At 48.1% G+C, this 19,612-nt stretch overlaps 1 protein-coding gene across 2 annotated transcripts in view; it reads left to right on the top strand.

Moving 5' to 3' along the window:
- Window positions 1-19,612, top strand: part of SLC6A5 (solute carrier family 6 member 5) — a 90,095-nt gene that overhangs the window by 37,989 nt on the left and 32,494 nt on the right. For both annotated transcript variants that reach the window (XM_051825012.2, XM_017345563.3), the window contains 4 exons: window positions 8,040-8,181; window positions 10,132-10,264; window positions 15,866-16,000; window positions 18,608-18,711. In XM_051825012.2, the coding sequence (XP_051680972.1) occupies window positions 8,040-8,181; window positions 10,132-10,264; window positions 15,866-16,000; window positions 18,608-18,711 (514 nt within the window). The remainder of the gene's footprint in view (window positions 1-8,039; window positions 8,182-10,131; window positions 10,265-15,865; window positions 16,001-18,607; window positions 18,712-19,612) is intronic.

The raw sequence follows: 19,612 nt of genomic DNA, 5'->3' as shown, positions 1-19,612 counted from the left end.
AGTTATGTGTCCAAATCTGTCTCAACAGTGAGGTGATGCTTACCAGTTTCCTATAGGCAGATACCTAGTAACCAGGTACAGAGCTAGCCCTGTTTCTGTATTGTACTTCAAACTCAATGCCAATTATCTGTGGTGATTTATTCAAAGCCATGGATTTGGGTCAGGTGCATAATCCATTGTAGTAGTCATTATAAAAGTTTGCTCTGCCTTCACATTATTAACCGTATCTTAAAACATAGTACATTTCTTTCCATGAATTGTATCCCTGCCTAGTCTGTACTTCAACTTAGTGGTTCTCAGAGTGTGGTCTCTGGACCAGAGGATAAGCATCACCTGGGAAATCAGCAAGCACACATCCTCAAACACAGGGAATCAGAAAGTTGGGGGAGGGGCCAGTGTTGTGATTTAAAAAGCCCTCCGGGTGGTTCTGGTGCTAGTTTGAGACCCACTGTTGCAGCTCAAACAGCCGCTGCTGTAATTCAGGCCTGGTGAACCTCAGGTACCAATTTCCATATGAGTTACTTTATTAAATACCCTAATCTTGACCATCTGGTGGCGATTCCCCAATTTAAATATTCGAAAGCAAGAACATTAAAAAAATGCAACTCCATAGGCCTGCCAAATAGTCTGGCTCATTAGATTTTGGTGGAGTCATGTAATTTGCAGTTTTACAAGGTCTTCCAGGATCTTATGTCCCAAAGTGCATCTGTCAGGCTGGTAACAGCACTTCGAGGGTGATTAGAAGCCCCACCCTTGCCTGCCTAATGCCCAGGTGACTCGTCTGTATGGCACAATTTGAAAAGCAATGCTGAAGGTCCTAAAGTCGAGGAGAGGGGTGATAGAAGCAACCCCCGGTCACTCTTCACAAAATACGGCCCGGGTCGCAAGGTGAATGTGAGAGCAGAGCCTTTGACTTAGCCCTCCAATGGAAACATGCCTGCTGTAGGACCTAGATGAGGGCAGGTCTGCGGGGGAGTGTTCTTGGAAGACCATTGCAGATGTGAGATTGCCTGGGATGTGAGGACTTGAGGGAAATGCCAGCCTTTTGGATTAAGGGCAAGAGTAGATTTGAGGAGGAGCAAGACAGATGTGTCAAAAAGGCTTGTGACCTGCCAGACATCTCCCCCACTGACTGTGCATGTCTGGGTCAGATAATTTCTCTCTGGACTCACTTTGCCCATCTGAAAGATGGAAATAATAATACCATTCTTCACCCCACCTACCTTATGGGATTGCTGTTGGGAGAAAAGATTTGGGAGAGGTAAGTGCTGTATAACAGGGTAAAACTCTCCACATAGAAGGTGGTAGTATCAGTCACTTTTAACGGGAATGTATGAGCAAGGAGCTTCTCCTTTCCCTCGGTCTGTGCTGAGGACAGTGTCCTGTGATTGCTGTACAGGTACAATCCACTCTTTCGCCCTTGTAATCTGTGCATTACAGAATGAGGACATTATTTAACTTGTTGAGTCCATTAAGAGCAAAAATATGATTTTCTATCCTCTTACCACCCCAAGAGAGATGCATATACCTAAAGACGGTAGGTAGTTCATACTGGGGTGTTTTTCCATATGCATGCCTATACATAAATGCCATGTTCAGCCTCCACCTAGAGACGTTGAATGAGACTGCAGGGGAACTCAACCTAGAGACACTTGCTCATTCAGTTCAAACCCTGTGTACTTGGAAGTGCTCAGTGGTAGGGAATGAGGATTTGTGGAGGTCCCTAGGTGTGTGGTTCATTAGTGGTATACTAGTGTTATAAGGGACACAAGAGTCATAGTCCCTTAGCCTCTGGGCCATGGTGTCCGTATTTCTACAATTTTCTCATTAATGGTTCCTTAGGTTAGAACAATGGTTCTCAAGTCCAGCTGCTGTACATTAGAACATCCAGGGGAATTAAAGAATCAAAAACATCATTAGCATCTGCCCCAGACCAAGAAAATCAGGCTATGGGTGTGGAGCCTCAGAATCTTCCTCAGGTTAACCCAGGGTGGGAACCACTAGGCTGGAGATTGCCCACCTCCCTTAGTTAGGCTGCCCTTATCCAGCTTTGGGATGGAGAGGCCTACCTTTTTTGCCCTGCTGTCCCCTTATCCAGTGGTCAGGTCTGCAAAGCTGCCATCTGAAAGAATCCAACCCGGGTGGCTGTTAGATTCACAACCAACAATCCCTGCCAGAATGACTTCCTGAAGGTGGTTGCCATGTAGGGTATAGGGTCCAGAATGAAGAAATACCTGAAGGTCATAGGTCATCCTAGAGCTCGGTTTGTCCTTTCTGGATTGTAGGCGGGTCGGGGGAGGGAAGTCACTTTCCAGGGGAGTGCTGTTGGAGGAGGGCTGTTTCTTTGATTGGCATTCCAAGGGTTGCTTCTCAGGGAGCTTGCTGATCTTTAGGAGAGATAGCATCATCAGGAGAGAAACATTGTTCTCCTCTACCAACAATACCCACTCTTGTGCAGCACTGTGGTAGTGTAGAATAGCTGACCTCACAACAAGCACCATGTTGAGCCCTTTCATTGTATCACCAATGAACAGGTGTGAAAATCTGCAGCTCAAAGTTACAGTTAGCTCACTTGTAGACTTGAGATTTGAGCCAGGTTTGCCTGCCTCTCAAGGCCATGATCCTAGCCACCATTCTAAATTGCTTTCCAACCTATGAAGCAGCTTTATAAATAATAGTTCTGTTATTCTTAGCGAGAATGCTGTGTGTGCCAAATGCCAGGTGACACAATTGCTATTTTGCAGGTGACAAAGTGGACTCTAAGGCTCAAGCTGTATGTTGTAAGGTAGAGCCATTCCTGGAATTTGGGTCTCATGACCCAAGAGCCTCTGCTCACCCAGAGTTCTTAGAGTCTTCCTACAATAGATTCTATACCGTCAGTTCCCGAACAATGATGTCATTCTAGGTGTTTCCTAGCTGATGTTTATGGTTGTGATTCTATGGAATAAAAAGTAAGCTTGTGTGAACAGTGGTTAAATTTAGTACTTTTACTTCTTTTTTTTTTTTTTTTTTTTTTTTTTTTTTTTTTGACAGGCAGAGTGGACAGTGAGAGATAGAGAGACAGAGAGAGAAAGGTCTTCCTTTGCCGTTGGATCACCCTCCAATGGCCGCCGCTGCAGCCGGCGCACCGTGCTGATCCAATGGCAGGAGCCAGGATCCAGGTGCTTTTCCTGGTCTCCCATGGGGTGCAGGGCCCAAGCACCTGGGCCATCCTCCACTGCACTCCCTGGCCATAGCAGAGAGCTGGCCTGGAAGAGGGGCAACCGGGACAGAATCCGGCGCCCCAACCGGGACTAGAACCCGGTGTGCCGGCGCCGCATGGTGGAGGATTAGCCTATTGAGCCACGGCGCCGGCTAGTACTTTTACTTCTGAAATCTATCTTAAGGGAGAAATTAGAGATGGAAGTAAGGAACATACCAGGTTATTAAATGCAGCTGTATTTACAATACTGGTGCACACCAGAAGCATTTAAACATGTGACCAAAACCCATGTCATTGTTCATTCCACAGTGCCAGTAAATTATGGTTCATTCAAAGAATTAAGTATTCTATTGTCACTCAAAGTGAATCATCATAAAACACAGGAATATCCATATCATAGCATGTTAATTGCAAAAGCAGGATATAGATTTATAGTATAATGTTATCTTTACTTGCAGTATGTGAAGGGGTATAAAACATAGGAAAGTGACAGGAAAATATTAACAATGGTGAATTGGGAGCCACACTTTTCTGCATTTTCTAGCATGGATGTGTATTTATTGCATAGTCTGTATGTATGTGTTTTTTAAAGCACACCAGGCTGGCTGAATGGGCCAGGCACATGGATGGGGGCCCATGTGGTAGAGAAGACCCTGCCTCTGGGCTGGTGTTGTGGCATTTCCAGTCTGGCTCACAATAACCCAGGGCACAGGAAGGGCAGAATGAAGACCTCCCACAGCTAAGCTCCTTTAGACTGGTGCAAACCATAAATGCTATGCACGCTCTCAGCACAGGGAGCCAATGGACATCTCTCACTCTGATTACTCCCTGTGAGCATGTGGACAGGTTGGCCAGATCCTATCTCCTCCTTAGCCAGTGATTTCCTTTTCTTTCTTTCATTTTTTGGTCAAAGAAACAAAGTGTCAGTATCCAGTCTCTTCATACAGCCCTTCCATCTGTCATTCTCTATGTTCTCTGTACTTGAATGTGTGCTGTTCCTGGGGCCAGGCTCTCCCTTTCGTGAGAGTCTTGGTCCCTTCAGATTCTAGAGTAACTTGCGGAAGGTGGTGGTGACCTGACTTGAAGAGACATGGGTGGCTCTGGAGCCTTCCCGCTCTGCTGGCCAGACCAGGAGCCCAGATAATGGGTAGCCCAGGCTGAATCCCAAGTGGCCATGCTGAGCAAGGCTATTTTAGGAGATGGAAAAACTCCTTCCCCCAGCACTGTCCCCCAGATGACCTCCCAGGCTCACCCTCTCCCCTACAACGCAGCCGCCGTAGCTACACGCATCCTGTGGCAACCGGGCAAAGGGACTCGTTTCAGGAGAGGGAGGATGAGCAGCCCTCCATCGTGACCTTCAGCCACGGTGGGGAGATGTTCGTCCCTCTCCCCTCTTTGTGCTGCTAGGGACATGCGCTCTGGGGTGCCTGATTCCCCGTGAGGATGCCAGGGCACTGTACCCACTCTAGCCCCCGAGAAAAGTCCTGGCTCTTGCTTGTGTGTGGAGGCCGCGTCTTTGGGGGATTCTAAGGTGCAGGGGGTAGCAGAGGCTGTTTTTCTAGGGTAACGACCTCCAGGCGTCTGTAATGCAGAACCAGTAGGCTGTGCCCTGCCAAGTGAGACCAGCGACAGTTTTGTGAAAATAGGAGCTAGCTGGGTCACTTCGAATGGGAACAACATAAATACCATTTCTATTTCGGGAATGGCTTAATTTTCATTAGAACTTTAATTAAATGATTCCTTTTCTCCCTGGCCTTCCATGTGCTTTCATTTATTAATAATTGCCTGAGTAAAGAGAATCCCATTCCAACAGCTTCCAATTTAGCGCGATCATTATCGCTGTTCTTTGTTCGGGGTTGCTGGGCCGCGGAGCTCTCCGATGAGACGGCCCATTATTCCTTCGCGTGCAGACCCACGGGCTGCGGCGCTGAGAAGCGTGCTCCTGCCGCCCAGTGGTGGGAAGCGATATGGCAGGAGGCCGGAGGCTGCCTGCAGCGAGAGCCTGGAGAACCCGTGAGCCCTGCTGCATTGCCGCAGGAACCATGACCTTGTGCGGCTGCGGCGGGCAGCGATCCACAGACATCGCAAGACGCTCTCTAGGGAAGCTGCCTGCCTGCTTCCCAGTGGCGGCGGTTTTGGAAACCAAGGATTTGGCACTTGCCCGCGTGCTGGTGATCTCTCCAGTCTTAGGGAATGGAGGCACTGTTTTGGCAGCAGGCGGAGAAATACCTTCTGCGCTTACTTACGGAATTAAAAAGGGATCTGGGTGATGCCTTAGTTGCTTTCGTTCAGGTTGCTGCTGCGGGAGAGAACAGCTTGCCCTGTAAATCTCTCAGAGTTAGTACATGAGAACCGTTCTGAACCTCTGTTATGTGACCGAAGAAGATAATACTGAGTGGGGGCCGGCGCCGCGGCTCAATAGGCTAATCCTCCACTTAGCGGCGCTGGCACACTGGGTTCTAGTCCCCGTCGGGGCGTCGGATTCTGTCCCGGTTGCCCCCCTCCCAGGCCAGCTCTCTGCTATGGCCAGGGAGTGCAGTGGAGGATGGCCCAAGTGCTTGGGCCCTGCACCCTCATGGGAGACCAGGAGAAGCACCTGGCTCCTGCCATCGGATCAGCGCGGTGCGCCGGCCGCAGCGCGCCAGCCGTGGCGGCCATTGGAGGGTGAATCAATGGCAAAAGGAAGACCTTTCTCTGTCTCTCTCTCTCTCTCTCTCACTATCCACTCTGCCTGTCAATAATAATAATACTGAGTGGGAAGATCCTTCAAGGACTAAGACGTTTTCACGCAGGGCAGCTCCATGGGGCCGTGTTTTTAGTTGTAGCTAGGAATGGGGTGGGTGCTCCTGGCACTCTGCGTGGAGGCCAGAGATGCCACTGGGCATCCTGCAATACACAGGACAGCCTCCCCCCACAGAGAATTAGCTGACCTCAAACATCATTAGCACAACTGTTGGAAAGCCCCGGTCTAAAGAACTCATCAGAGGGAAGGGGCTCTTTCCATGGTTGTTTTAATCTTTGCTCCATATTCTAGGGACGTGTGGGAGGCAGCAGGGAATTTATGGCAGGCAAGTGGGCTGTAGGAGATAATGCTGAGGACTGGGAAACTCAACCCATGAAAAGGCACAAAGACGAGGATTGGGTAATGGCTAAGACTGGAGGGCCGGGCATGGTGTGACATTTTCTGATTTATGACCTCATTTAATTTGGTCCTTGGAGTGACCCTGTGCACTAGATAATGCTATTGCCAGAAGATGGGGGCTTGGGCAGATCCAAGCTCTCAGGGCCAGGGGGGACTCCCGAGCCTGTCCTCTTGCCCACTTTGCCTTCCACGGAGGGCATCAGTTGGAAGTCCATGCGCAGCATCTATGCTGCATTTGTTTTTCTGTTGTTGTCCACAGTATTTAAAAACAGCTTGAGCCTATTTCTAGTTCTTTAAAATGGAAGGGTCTCATGTAAATATCCAGATTTTCTGCATCTTTTGCCAGGACATCTGGGAAAGTATGGCTCTGACTGACAGGTACTCCCTGGTTGGCCACGGTTTCCACTTCTCCCAGTTATTCCCCACTGTCTGCCTTCTTCATTGTGTCACCAGTCAGGCCCTGTGAGTGCTTGTGTTCATGTTCCCTGCTCTCTGTTTCACCATGGAGTGGTTAAGAGCATGGACTCCCAAGAGACAATGCCCATTTGCCTCCTGGCTTGATGCATGACCTTGGCAAGCAACTGCTCCTCTCCATGTGCCCTATTCTTTACCTGTAACCTAGAGTGACCAACAGAGCCTGTCTCATGGAGGGGTGAGAGAACTGTATGTAAGTCAGTGCATATAAAGCTTTTATTACAGAACTTGAGACATGGGAAAGGCCATATACATGTTCTGTTGATAGTTTTACTCTTTGCTTCTTTACAAAATTATGTCCTTTGGGATTGGTTCCAGTGGATTCTTTGTTTACAATATCTGTCAATTTATCTGTATTGATAAAGCATTAAGGAGGCTTTGTAATATGTTAGAAAGACTGCAGATTCACCCTATTTAGAATGAAAACAGCATGGGTCATATGAGGATTTCATGAGGTTACCTAAGCACAGTGCCTGACAAACTAAGACCCACATGGTTAAGTCCCTCCCTATCCTGCCCTAGACCAGGCCTTCTCAACCTCAGCACAGTTGACATTTTGGACTGGATAACTCTTTGTTGTAAGGGGTTGGCCTGTGCATTGTAGGATATTTAGCAGCACTCCTTGCTTTTACCCATTCGATGCCAGTGGCACCCAGATGTGACAACTACAAATGTCTCTCCAGCCATTGCCAAATGCCTCCTGGGGAGACAGTTTGTCTCTAGTTGAGAATCCTTGTGTTAAATCTTGGTGCCCACCCACTGGTGGTTGGTATGGCCACTGCTAAGCCATGTGAGAGGGGAAAGCACATGCATAGGTATCTTGGAGCTCTTACATGTGTGCATCAGCCGTGTGCCAGGCTGACTCAGGGCGCAGGGCAGACTCAGGAGTGTTTGTAAGCTTTCTCTGGCAGTAGCCCATCAACAGGTTTGTGTATCTCTGATGCATTCAGCCCTGCCATTCACTTGTTTTCTGTAACGTCATAAAGATTTGGGTTTGAAGCCTGATTATGTTCATCGGTCGTGTGACTTCAATAGAGTTATCTAACTTCTTTAAGCCTCTTTCCACATCGCAGAATGTGCTTAGTTCATTCTTTTTCCAAGTTACTGGTCAATCTTTGGCAAGTGATTTTGGCTTTTCTTTTTAAACTGCCAGAGAGGGAGACTTGTGTATGTTTTCTGTTCAGAGTTCACTACGTTTCTGTTCTGTCCTCACTTCAACAGATTCCTGTGTTATCAGTGACCACCCCAAAATACAGATCAAGAACTCGACATTCTGCATGACTGCCTACCCCAACCTGACAATGGTTAACTTCACCAGCCAGGCCAACAAGACTTTCGTCAGTGGCAGTGAAGAATATTTCAAGTAAGAGGGCTTGAGCATTCTAAGGGAAACTCAGGGAATTCACCAACACCCCGTGGGCAGAGCGGAGGTCTGGGTGGGTGCCTGGAGGGGGGTACCTCCCACCCCTCCCTCCCCATCCTCCTCCTGCTTGAGTGATCATGGAGGAGGCTTGTTCTCTGAAATTTCCTCCAGGAGCCTGTGGGCCTGGAGAGGAGGGTTGGCTGAATGATGGCCAGTGGAACAGAATCAGGACCAGCGTAGGACATGATGGCGAAGAAAAATGTTTCAAAGCCTTGGCCTAGTGGGATCCAAGCAGGCCTTCAGTTCACCAAATCCTTTTTCCCATCTTTATTTGACTTTCAGAGACTGTCTGTCTGCTTCTATCTCTCTGCTTCTCAAATAAATAGAGAAAAGAAAAAAAAAAAACCGTGGTTAACGTTTTAGTTTAGAACTATTTTCATTTTACAGCTTCACTTTAGTTTTGTACTTTCCATGTTTATGTGTCTGTACCTTCAAGATGGAAGTATAAGGATAATGGGGCATCCTCAGTTCCTATAGGAAGATTTAGTGATGTTCATGAAGTTATTTCTGAAGAAAGGTCAGTGCACACAGAGTTCAAGGGAGGGTGTGTGAAGAACAGCTCTAGCCTGGCTTTAAGTCAGGGGCTGTAGACTCAGGTTCACTTAGGGCCTTCAGTGGGGTGAGTCTAAACCAGTGATGCGATAGAGAATGGTGGGGACTGTGGCAAACTCAAGAGCTTCCTGCTGTGTGTAAGGGAGGCTGGCGATGCTCGGCTCTGGCTGGTGACTGCCTTGCGGGAATAGGGGGCAGTGTGGAGAGCTTCCATCCCACAAGGGGTGTTGAACATAATGACAGGAGTTTTAAATGTGATCTCTCCCATTGTAAATGTCAGCAAAATAATTCAAATAAAACACTGGTGCCAAAAAAATGCACCTGTCAGTGGCCTCCCAGCTTATAGCCTGTCCCCAGGATTGGGTGACATCTGGCCCAGGGGCCATATAAGGCCTACAAAATCATTTGGTCTGGCAGGCCCAGGCAACCACAGGTGGGATTCTAAATGCAATTAACCTATAGCAGGATAAGTTTTTCTTTAAAGATTTATTTTATTTATTTGAAAGATGGAGTTACAGAGGCAGAGAGAGAGAGAGAGAGAGAGGTCTTCCATCTGCTGGTTCGCTCCCCAAATGGCCACAGTGGCTGGAGCTGAGCTGATCCGAAGCAGCTAGGTTGGTGCTGAGTTCAAGGGATTGTTTGCCTCTCACCATTTATTTGCCTGCAAGGGAGAGGAGATGGGGGTGGTCAGTTAGGCTGTGGCTTTGTCCTTTAGAAGAAGGGGTTGCCGGTGACCACCGCCCCCTTTGCTTGCAGCTATGTCTCTGTCTTTGGATGCATTCCTTGAATAAAATCTAGCCAGCCCCATTTTCACCTTGTAGTGAGCTGCTGCTCCAGGACATACTCAGTGCAACTGGAACTGAAATGCAGGGCAGCATTCTAGGTCTCCTAGCAGAAGCAGTTTCTGCTGTGTACTAATTTGCTAAGTGTAGAATTAGGCAGACCCGATCAGAATGCATCCTCACGAAAGACTCAGACCCTGGAAAGCACACAGACATCATCCTGCCGCTTTAGGATTCTGTGGCCCTTCTTAGGGGGCAGCTCCAGGCAGGGGTGGAGCCTTGCCTGGAACCCTGTGCAGGGCTGTGAGTGGCCCCCAGCACATCATTAAGAGCAGAGTAGATCCAGCTGGTGTCTCTGAAGACAGCTGTTGTGGAGAGTGCAGATCGCACATTGCTAGCAACCTCATCTGAGTAGGTCCCTGATGGCGTGGGGAGGGGATGGTTTGTTCAAGGCTCCTGGCTCTGCTGGGAGATGAAGCCTGCAGAGTGACACCTGTCTGTCTGTCTCCTTCCTTGTTTTCCTCCCCTCTCCCTCCCTCTCTTTCCACGTTCTTAGGTACTTTGTGCTGAAGATTTCTGCAGGCATTGAATACCCTGGCGAGATCAGGTGGCCACTAGCCTTCTGCTTGTTCCTGGCGTGGGTCATTGTGTACGCGTCCCTGGCTAAAGGAATCAAGACTTCGGGAAAAGTAAGCACTTGGAAGAGGAAGCTCTGGGACACGCGGCTAAATCGTGGAGCAGGCAAAAAGAGCACCTGGAAGAGAGCCAGGGGCCGTGGGTGCTAATTCCGATCTGCTCCCCGTAGCTGTGGAGCCGTGAGCGAGTGCCTTTAGTCTTATCTGTAAAATGGGGATAAGCATGCCTTCCCTACAGGGCTGTTTTAAGGACTGAGTGACGCAAATGTAAGCAGAGCTCCTGAGATGTGGTGGGAGTGCTGTTCTGGGGTCACTTTCTCTCTTTTCCTCCCAGAGGCTTGCTGACTTTTGCCTCCTGTTCTGGCTACCAGGTCAGTTCTGGCTTCTGCTATGGAGCTGGATAAGGATCAAAAGTTTGAAGTGGATTTCTTCTCACTCCTGATTATGATGTTCTTGGCCATCTGTGGCCCTCTTCCAGCCCCCAGTCCAACATTCTTCCATCCCAGGAACTCCTGGCACTAAAGGAAGCCGGCTCCTGCCAGTGAGACTTTGGCTGAGAGCATACTTGGCTCCTCTTGCGGAGCCATCATTCAGCTGGGCCCTGTGGGGACGATGGGACTCCCTCTCCATGCCCAGATCCAAGCCTCAGAAAGCAAGGGGTCCAGGAAGTGTCACGCCACACTGGGCATGGTTGAAAGGGTCTTGCTGACTTGTCCCTGTCTCCTGCTGCCTTAGGGAAAAACCCACTGAAGAGCTAACCAAACACTGTGATGATGACCTAGGCTATGTCATCATGGCAACAGGCATTTTGCATGTTTCAGGGTAAAAATTAGGAAGAGGATGTAATGGTGGACTCTGAGGCCGTAGGCTATGGAGTTGAGGTCTGGTCCAGGTGTTCCAGCCAGGGCTTCCTGGGGGTTACATTGCTACCACCCAACTTCAGAAGGATCTGGTCCCCTGAGGAGGCTTATCTGTGTACCTCCCATCCCGGCGTGCTGCCCATCCCCCACAAGGCACCCAAATCTGGCACCCGTTAGCCACAGAGACCAATCTGTTTTCTCTGCGGGCACCTGGGGGTGCTCATGGATGCCTTTCGGTTGCAGCTATTTCTGTCTATCCATGTCATCTGATGCCACCGGGACTTGGATGGTGGCCTCTGCAGAGCTGTCAGGATTAGTACGCACCTTAAGTCATACCATGTGAGCAGGAGCAGCCATATAGAGAGAGCCAGACTGGGAGCTGGGACACCTGGATTCTTGACTGAGGGGACCTGTCACGGGGTTTGCGGTAGAAGGACATCCATCTCTACTTGGGCCATGGAATTTGGCCGAGCATCTGGTTTTCTCTTAGCTTTTACTTGTTTTTGGGTGATAAATGAACAGTCGATTTTCTTCTCTTAGCTATTTCGGGAGTCCTCAGCTCCTGCACTTCTAAAGGGAGGGCGGCTGTATCGTATTGAGGCCGTCAGCTTCCAGCTTTATTCTGTTGGAGCACTCGCTGGGAGAGCTGGGGGTTTGCTTTCACTCTCTGATCCAAGTTTCCCCTTCTCTAAAATGAAAGCTGGGTTTAAGTGACCCCCCCCAACAATTTTGCTGGCTCAGAATGAGTACTGTGAGACTGCAATGATTGCTTTTCTTATTTTTTTAGATTTTATTTATTATTTGAAAAGCAGGCACACACACACACACACACAGATATCTTTCACCTGCTGGTTCATTCCACCAAGTGTCCACAACAGTGAGGGCCCGCCCAGGATGAAATCAGGAGCCTGGAGCTCTGGACTTCCCATGTGGGTGGCAGGGATCCAAGTTCTTGAGTCATTACCTGGTATCTCAGAATGTGCATTGGAAGAGGCTGGAGCATAAATGGAGGAGGGCCTCAAACCCAGACTCTTCAATATGGGATGCAGGTGTCCTAAGCAGTATCTTAAGCACTGCGCCAAATGCTTGCTCCTGGATCAACTGTTTCTCTAGGTTCATAGGGAGATAGGAAACTGTTAATGTGACTTACGTTGATGGCTAGTGTGGCCTGAGGTTTTCTGGAGTTCCTGCCTTCTATGACTTGGAACTCATTCTGGATGGACATTGCATTGTCTTCATGAGGCCCAGCTAAGTCATTGCTTAGCAAGATGAGTTAGGTGTTTGCTCAGCTAAATCTCACTGGCAGGACTGTTCCCTATGGCTAGGGTTGGAGAAGAGGTGACTTCAACTGTGATCTGGTGGACAGGCTAGGGGGTGTGACAGGCAGGGGAAGAGGCAAGCATGGAGGGTGAGAATGCAGCCTTGTTGATGACAAAGGAAGAATGCCCTGGTGGTTTCAGAGTTGGACCGATCTGAGCTTAAATTTTAGCTTTGTCACTTTCTAATTGTGCAACTCTGACCAAGCTATTTAACCTTGACTCTTATTTTTTAATCTGTAAATTTGGGTAATAATAAATACCTTATAGGGTTGCTACAAGGATTAGGCGATGCATGTAAAATACATGGCCTATGATCAGTTCTTAATTACTAATAACTTTTAATTCTCATTATAAGGAATGCCTGATGTGTTGAGTGGGTATTGTGCCACTCTGACATTTTAAAGGCATTGACTTTGTTGGGGAGATGTGAAGAGAAAGGAAGCTTTGTTGAATATGTTGTGCCAGACACTGTACTAATTGCTTTCACAGGACGTTAGGTCATTTAATCTTCACCAGCACAGGATAGATAGTAACATTTACTTTCCTTTTACAGACTGAGAGCTGAGGCTCCTTACAGTAGAGTAAACTGCCTGACATCACAAAGCTTTTAGCTGGCAGTGGTGGGATTCTATCCCAGGTCTGTCTTGCTTTAAAGTCTAGACTCTTTCCACTCCATGACATTCTTAATTCATAATTAGCTAAGGAGCGGCTCTCAGGAATAGATGGGAATGCGGAATTGCTGAGTCATCACTCATACATCATGTGGATAGTGACTTCGGACTCCTGCCCTCCTGCTGGGTCTCTGCTGTCTTTAGCTGCATGACTTGGAGCAAGTCACAAGATGCTTCAGAGATTTGTTTTCCTCGTTTGCAAAATCAGGTGTTAGAATAAATATTCTTTAAGATTCCGTTTAGCACTATTAGTCTATACTTTTTGGAATGGCATTATATCCAGTTCTTTCCTCTGATTTAGAATTAGAATTTAATCCTTGCAGCTCGATTTTACAGGCTTTCTGAAATCAAAGTTTTGAGTAGCCCTTCTGCTCGTTTAGCTCTTGGCTTCATTGAGAACAGTTTTCAACCAGAAATCAATTTTTTTAAATGAAGAATACCACCATAAATAATAAATCACAATTTATTATCCTGCCCTGGGCTGTATAGGTCTTAATCATGGAACATTATTTGGGAGCCAAGGTGAAGGCATAACTAAAGTTGATCGTTATGACAAACGCCGTGGTGATTGAGATTCCGGGAACACTGCTTTCCATGCAATAGAGTACCTCCTCTTGTTTAGGTCCCAAGGACACAGAATGCCCTGTAGCTTCTTCTGAGACTGAGGCTTTTGAGCAGCTAGAATTCCAGAAGTAGGGGGACCAGCAGGCAGCCTTAAGGTCAGATGTAGCTCACCTGACCGCAGGGACTGCTCTGCCTGAGAGTTATGGCGACAAAGCAAAGCTAACCTAATTAGCTAGCACGGGCTGGCGGGGCACTGCCACCTGTTCAGGTCTCCTGTTGTGAGGAAGATGCTGCGAGGTGTCAGGCCAAGAGGCTCAGATCAGCTAGTCATTGTCACTCCTGCCAAGTATAATTCATTACTGTTCAAGTTTAATTCTTCTGACAGTACATTCTGAAACAGGGGCATTCTGAAGCTTTCCTGACATAGGGGGACTAGCTGTGCAGGGAGCCTCGGTGCACTCCTGACTGACATTTGAGGCCTCACCAGGATTTATGAACCAAACTGTCAGCCCTCTCAGTTCACCAGAGTCACCGTCTACAAAGTGAATGCATCAGCTGCACACTGGGGCCAGCACAAGCAAGTGTTTAAGGTACAAAATTTAAGGAGACACTCACTCTCACGTCCCTGTGAGTGAAGGAGCAGTACGTGAAAGTGGGTGTCTCCTTAAATTTTGCACCCTTGGTGCTTCATTTGCCTCACCCTCATTCTGGCCTTCCCACAAACGTTTTTGATTGTTCAGCCCATAGATTCAGTATTCATAGATTGAATGGCTTTGGAGTGAGAAAGCTCCGATGGTCAGGGGTGAGCAAGGCTGTTCCTTAGTCTCCCCCACCTCCTGCTATCTTAGTGGGGAAGTCGAATGTTTAGGTCACGCTCTGCCCTTGTAGCATGCCTGTCTCTCTGCCCCAGCCCACAGCTGAGAGGCCAGCCCAGAGTGAAATGATTTTCCCCCGAGATGTCAGATGACCTTGGCTCTCCGTGGTGGGGCTGAATTTTCCCTTCAGGTTTTAAGGGAAAGAGAGAAGCAGACAGGGCAGAAATAGGAGGCAGCTGGTTATCCCTCCTCTTCCTGCAGTCTCTGCAGAGGCAAGTTCTTTGGGACCAGGAGAGAGGAGAGGCTGCTGGCCCCCCAGGGCAGGGAAGCAGCACCCTGGTCCATGGAGAGGAAAGGAGGCAAGCCCATCCTTGAGGATGCCACCAGAAAGAAGGAGTTTGGTGTTGAGTGTTAGGGCTTAGAGGCAGAAGGCACTCCTCTGTTTCAGTGAGTGTACCTCTGTTATTCACCTTATTCCTTCATTCCCACTTCGTTTCACCTCCTTTACATTGTACTTGTCCCTTAAGATTTAGTCCACATGCCATCTGCATGAATCTCTTAGGAAGCTCTCAGGTTGGGCACAATGCCCCTCCCGGGACTTTGGCTGTATTCTGTGTGTGATTGTGCTTGGCCCACTATTCAGCATCATCTCTGGGTATTCTAGACTATGGGTTCCCTTCATCTTCATCTATTTATTGCCTGGCATAGCACCCAGCTCACCGGAGGCCTTTGAAAAATGCTTAGTGAACATAGCAGCATATATGGCAACTGTGCTAGGTGTTGTCCATACATTAGCTCATTTAATCTTCATGATTGTTTATAAGAAGGGTGCCTTTGTCCCTAGGTCACAGATGCAGAAATTTCTGTTCTGAGAGTATAAGTGCTGTCCAAGGTCACACAGTTACTCAGTGCCAGGGGTTCAGTGTTATTTGAATTCAAATGTATTGAACATCATGGCCTTTTTATGTCATCCCGCATCCTCACTTAGGGTGTCTGTATAAGCAAGGATGGGAGCTTAAGCTAAAAAGATTAATTTCTAGTGGTGGGACGTGGGGTATCCGTCAGGGGTTGGAGTTGGGGGGGAGGAGAGCAGCATGAAGCCTCCCCCACCCTGTGGTTCCTCCAGGACTTGTCCTTGCAGTGATGGGGAAGGTGGCATCTCCTCCAGCCCTCTGGCTGTAGGCTGACTTGTTCCACAACTGCAGATCTCCTCCTCAGAGTTTTATTTCTTGCTCTCTCAGTCTTGCCTTTGGACCCAGAGCCCTGTCTGTGTCTCCAGGCCTGGCAGCTTGATGGGCTCACCATCAAGAGCAGGTGCAGGGGACAATCCCCCCTGCCCTCCCCCTGCCCCGCTCCGAGTGACTCTCTCTGGCACAGGCCTGTCCCGCAGGTCTGCTCACTCAGCCTTCTGCCTATGGCTTCCTAGGTGGTGTACTTCACGGCCACATTCCCGTACGTCGTGCTCGTGATACTGCTCATCCGAGGAGTCACCCTGCCCGGAGCTGGAGCTGGGATCTGGTACTTCATCACACCCAAGTGGGAGAAACTCACGGATGCCACGGTGGGCTTATTATTGCATTTGTGATGGGCCTCATGTGATGGGGGTGGAGCTGGTTTGTCAGCTCTCAGGGGTGGGCCCCACGCTGGAACATTGTTCAGCAGGAGGGGTGAGACCTCCTCCCCAGGGAGACTCTCTGTTTGCTTTTATAGGGTCCTGGTGGCCTCGGTTCATGAAGCACTCAGGAAACATAGAATGAGAAGGGAGTAGCTGAGGGTTTTCAGATTCCTGGAATAATTGTCTCAGGAAGACTGAGAATGAAGGATGAAATCCCTCCAATAGCTTTTGGCCATCTCACCCCACTTATCTGTTACAAGTTATAGAGCGTCGGAAGTGGAGTTTTGCTGGTTGGAAAATGACAGTACTCAGATAAACCACAAGCAAGCTCACTTACTTCTTGCACACCCACAGAGCCCCAGCACACACATGGGCTTTGTCTTTGCAGATTCTGCCCCTGTTATATCTTACTCTGAAATCCACAATCCAACAACCTTCCAATGCGGGGATCATTATTTAATGAGAAGTAAATTTTCTCATCATAAAGAAAACAGACTTTCCAGGGCATTTAAGAATATGTAGGATTGAGTTTGATTGCACATTACAATTTTCAAATAACAGCACCTTAAAAAAAAAAGATAAGTTATTTTACTCAGTCAAAAACCAGCTGAGTGGCCTGATAATGTCATCGTGACCCAGGCTTCTGTCTGACATTGTCAAGGAATAGCTCTCAAATAGCTCCTGGAGCTCTAGCCATCACACCCGTATTCCAGGTGGCACAAAGATGTGAGGGTGGAGGCAGATCTAGGCACACACCCCACCTCTTTTTTTAAAAAATTATTTGATTTATTTGAAAGGTAGTGTGATGGGGCGGGGGAGGGAAGGAAGGAGGGAGGAAAGGAGAGAGAGAGAGAGAGAGAGAAAGAGAGATCTTTCACTTACTGGTTTACTCCTCAAATGCCTGCAATGCCTGTGGCCCGGCCAATCCAAAGCCAGGAGCCAGGAACTCTGTCTAGGTCTCCCACATGGGTAGCAGGGGCCCTAATACTTGGGTCATCTTCCAGGGCCTATATCTTCCAGGTGTATTAGCAGGGGAGCTGTGTTGGAAGTGGAGTAGCCAGGACTGAAACCAGTGCTCCAGTATGGGATGTTGGCCCAGGCTGGATCCACTGAGCCACAACACCATCCACCCTTACTCCCTTTTAAAAAGGAGAAACATCAGAAGTAGTATGTAGTATGTAACATTTTATTTTCACACAGTCAGCCAGAAATGAAGTCATGTGATTATCCTCCCTTAGCTGTATCTCCCCTGGAGGTGGCTGCCTTTTTTTTTTTTTTTTTTTTAGATTTATTTTATTTATTTGAAAGAGTTATAAAGAGGTAGAGACAGAGAGGTCTTCCATCTGCTGGTTCACTCCCCAAATGGCCGCAATGGCTGGAGCTGAGCTGATCCAAAGTCAGGAGCCAGAAGCCCCCTCTGGGTTTCCCACGTGGGTTCAGGGGCCCAAGGATTTGGGCCCCATCCTCTGCTGCTTTCCCAGGCACACCAGCAGGGAGCTGGATCGGAAGTGGAGCAGCCAGGACTCAAGTGGGCACCCATATGGGATGCTGACACTGCAGGCCTGGTTTTAACCTTCTGTACCATAGTGCCAACCCCTAGATGCCTGTTTTAATGTTGAGCCCGGCACAGACTTTTCTAGTACACACTTGAAGCTTTTCTCTGCAAATGCTAAGCACAATTTGAACACAAGATTTAATTTGTAAAGGGGATGGGAGATCTACCACATAAATCATATCAGACTATAGCCCAATCAAGGGGTTGGTGCTGTGGCATAGCAGGTAAAGCTGCCGCCTGCAGTTCCAGCATTCCATATGGACGTCTGTTCAGGTCCTGGCTGCTCAACTTCCAATCCAGCTCTCTGCTATGGCCTGGGAAAGCAGTAGAAGATGGCCCAAGTTCTTGGGCCTCTATACCCATATGAGAGACCCAGAAGAAGCTCCTGGCTCTTGACTTCGGATCGGCGCAGCTCCGGCCATTGTGGCTAGTTGGGGTGTGAACCAGCGGATAGAAGTCCTCTCTCTCTCTATCTCTTTCTCTGCTTCTCCTCTCTCTGTGTAACTTTGACTCTCAAATAAATAAATAAATCTTTTTTAAAAAAGCCAATCAAAAGGAGTCACCTAAAAAAATCAGGATGTGGTGCTGGTCCCTGCTGCTGGAGCTAAAGGATTTCAGGGGCTAAAGAATTTCAGATTTTTCATAGCATTGTTGGAGTCCCTAGGATGTCAGCTAAAACGTTTTAATTTTGTATCCACGAATTTATTTTGCTGTTGTACACTTTTCTTTAGACTATATCAGCCTGTTTGGTTTTACATGTGAGGAAGTGTAAGCATGAGGTGTGTGTACAGTTGATCAAGTTCTGCACCTGTGGTTAGAGGGAATGAAGGAATCTTCAGGTACTGCCTCTTTAGCACAAGTGAGGTGTGTCTCTGATTTCTCTGGGTGCCCATAGTCACCTTGCCCTGACTGTCATTCACCTGGGAAGATGATGGACAGGTGACACGCCCCTTTCCGTCTCCTTCAGTAACCTTGACTCTCCTCCTTTCTCCTCTTAGGTGTGGAAAGATGCTGCCACTCAGATTTTCTTCTCCTTATCTGCTGCCTGGGGAGGTCTGATCACTCTTTCCTCTTACAACAAATTCCACAACAACTGTTACAGGTATGCGGAGGCATTTCCAAGACCCAGAGGTCGCTGGTGAGCAGAAACTTGGTCAGAGGACAGAGAACTGAATTATCAGATATCTGAGGTCAGATCCAGACTTCTCCCAAGGAAGAGTAGGGATTTGCCCCTGGCCTAGGAGATGTCACCTGTTAAGGACCAGCCACTGGCTTCTGGCCCCCCGCATACGCTGCTGACTCTGGCACATGGTGGGGACTCAGGGATGTTTCCAGCATGGACTTGAGACTCTCTGAAGATCACTGTGCAGCCATCTGAATCCTCCAGGGGGTCACTTGTGAGCCACCTACTCCATGGATGCCATCACCTGGCAGTCATTTATAAAGTGTGGTCATCTGTCACTTGACACATTTTTCTAGAGATAGTTTGTAATCAAGGCTGAGTAGTACAGTGCAAACAGCACCTTAGATTTAGCTACACTTGCATTTGATCGTGACCTTACTATTTCCTGAAACCCAGACATAGGCAAGATATTTCAGTTCTCTGAGCCTCTGTTTTCTCATCTGTAAAATGCAGATTATGATATTTTGTGAGGGGTAAGAGAGGATGTATGCGAGGTCCTCAGAGAGATATTTTGCACATTTATTACTCAACAATGGCAGATGCCATTATTATTATTAATTATTATTGAAAGTGAGTGAAATATTTTGTGAACAAAGGGAGAGACAGAAAGATTCAAAACCCACCCCTGTCCTCAGTTACTTAGAATGGAGGTGAAGAGGTATAGGATCCCTGGGGTGGTTTCTGGTTCAGGTTGTCAGTCACCCTCACAAAGCACTATAGGCTTAGTGAACACAAATGTACTCCCCTTTAAGAAAGGATATGGGAAAGGGAGCAGAGACCCAAACACAGCAATAGGGCAGTGGAGACGTCTGTCACCTAA

This window comes from Oryctolagus cuniculus, chromosome 1 (assembly GCF_964237555.1).
Source record: "Oryctolagus cuniculus chromosome 1, mOryCun1.1, whole genome shotgun sequence".
Lineage (NCBI taxonomy): Eukaryota > Metazoa > Chordata > Mammalia > Lagomorpha > Leporidae > Oryctolagus > Oryctolagus cuniculus.
This window is presented reverse-complemented; position numbering and strand designations above follow the sequence as displayed.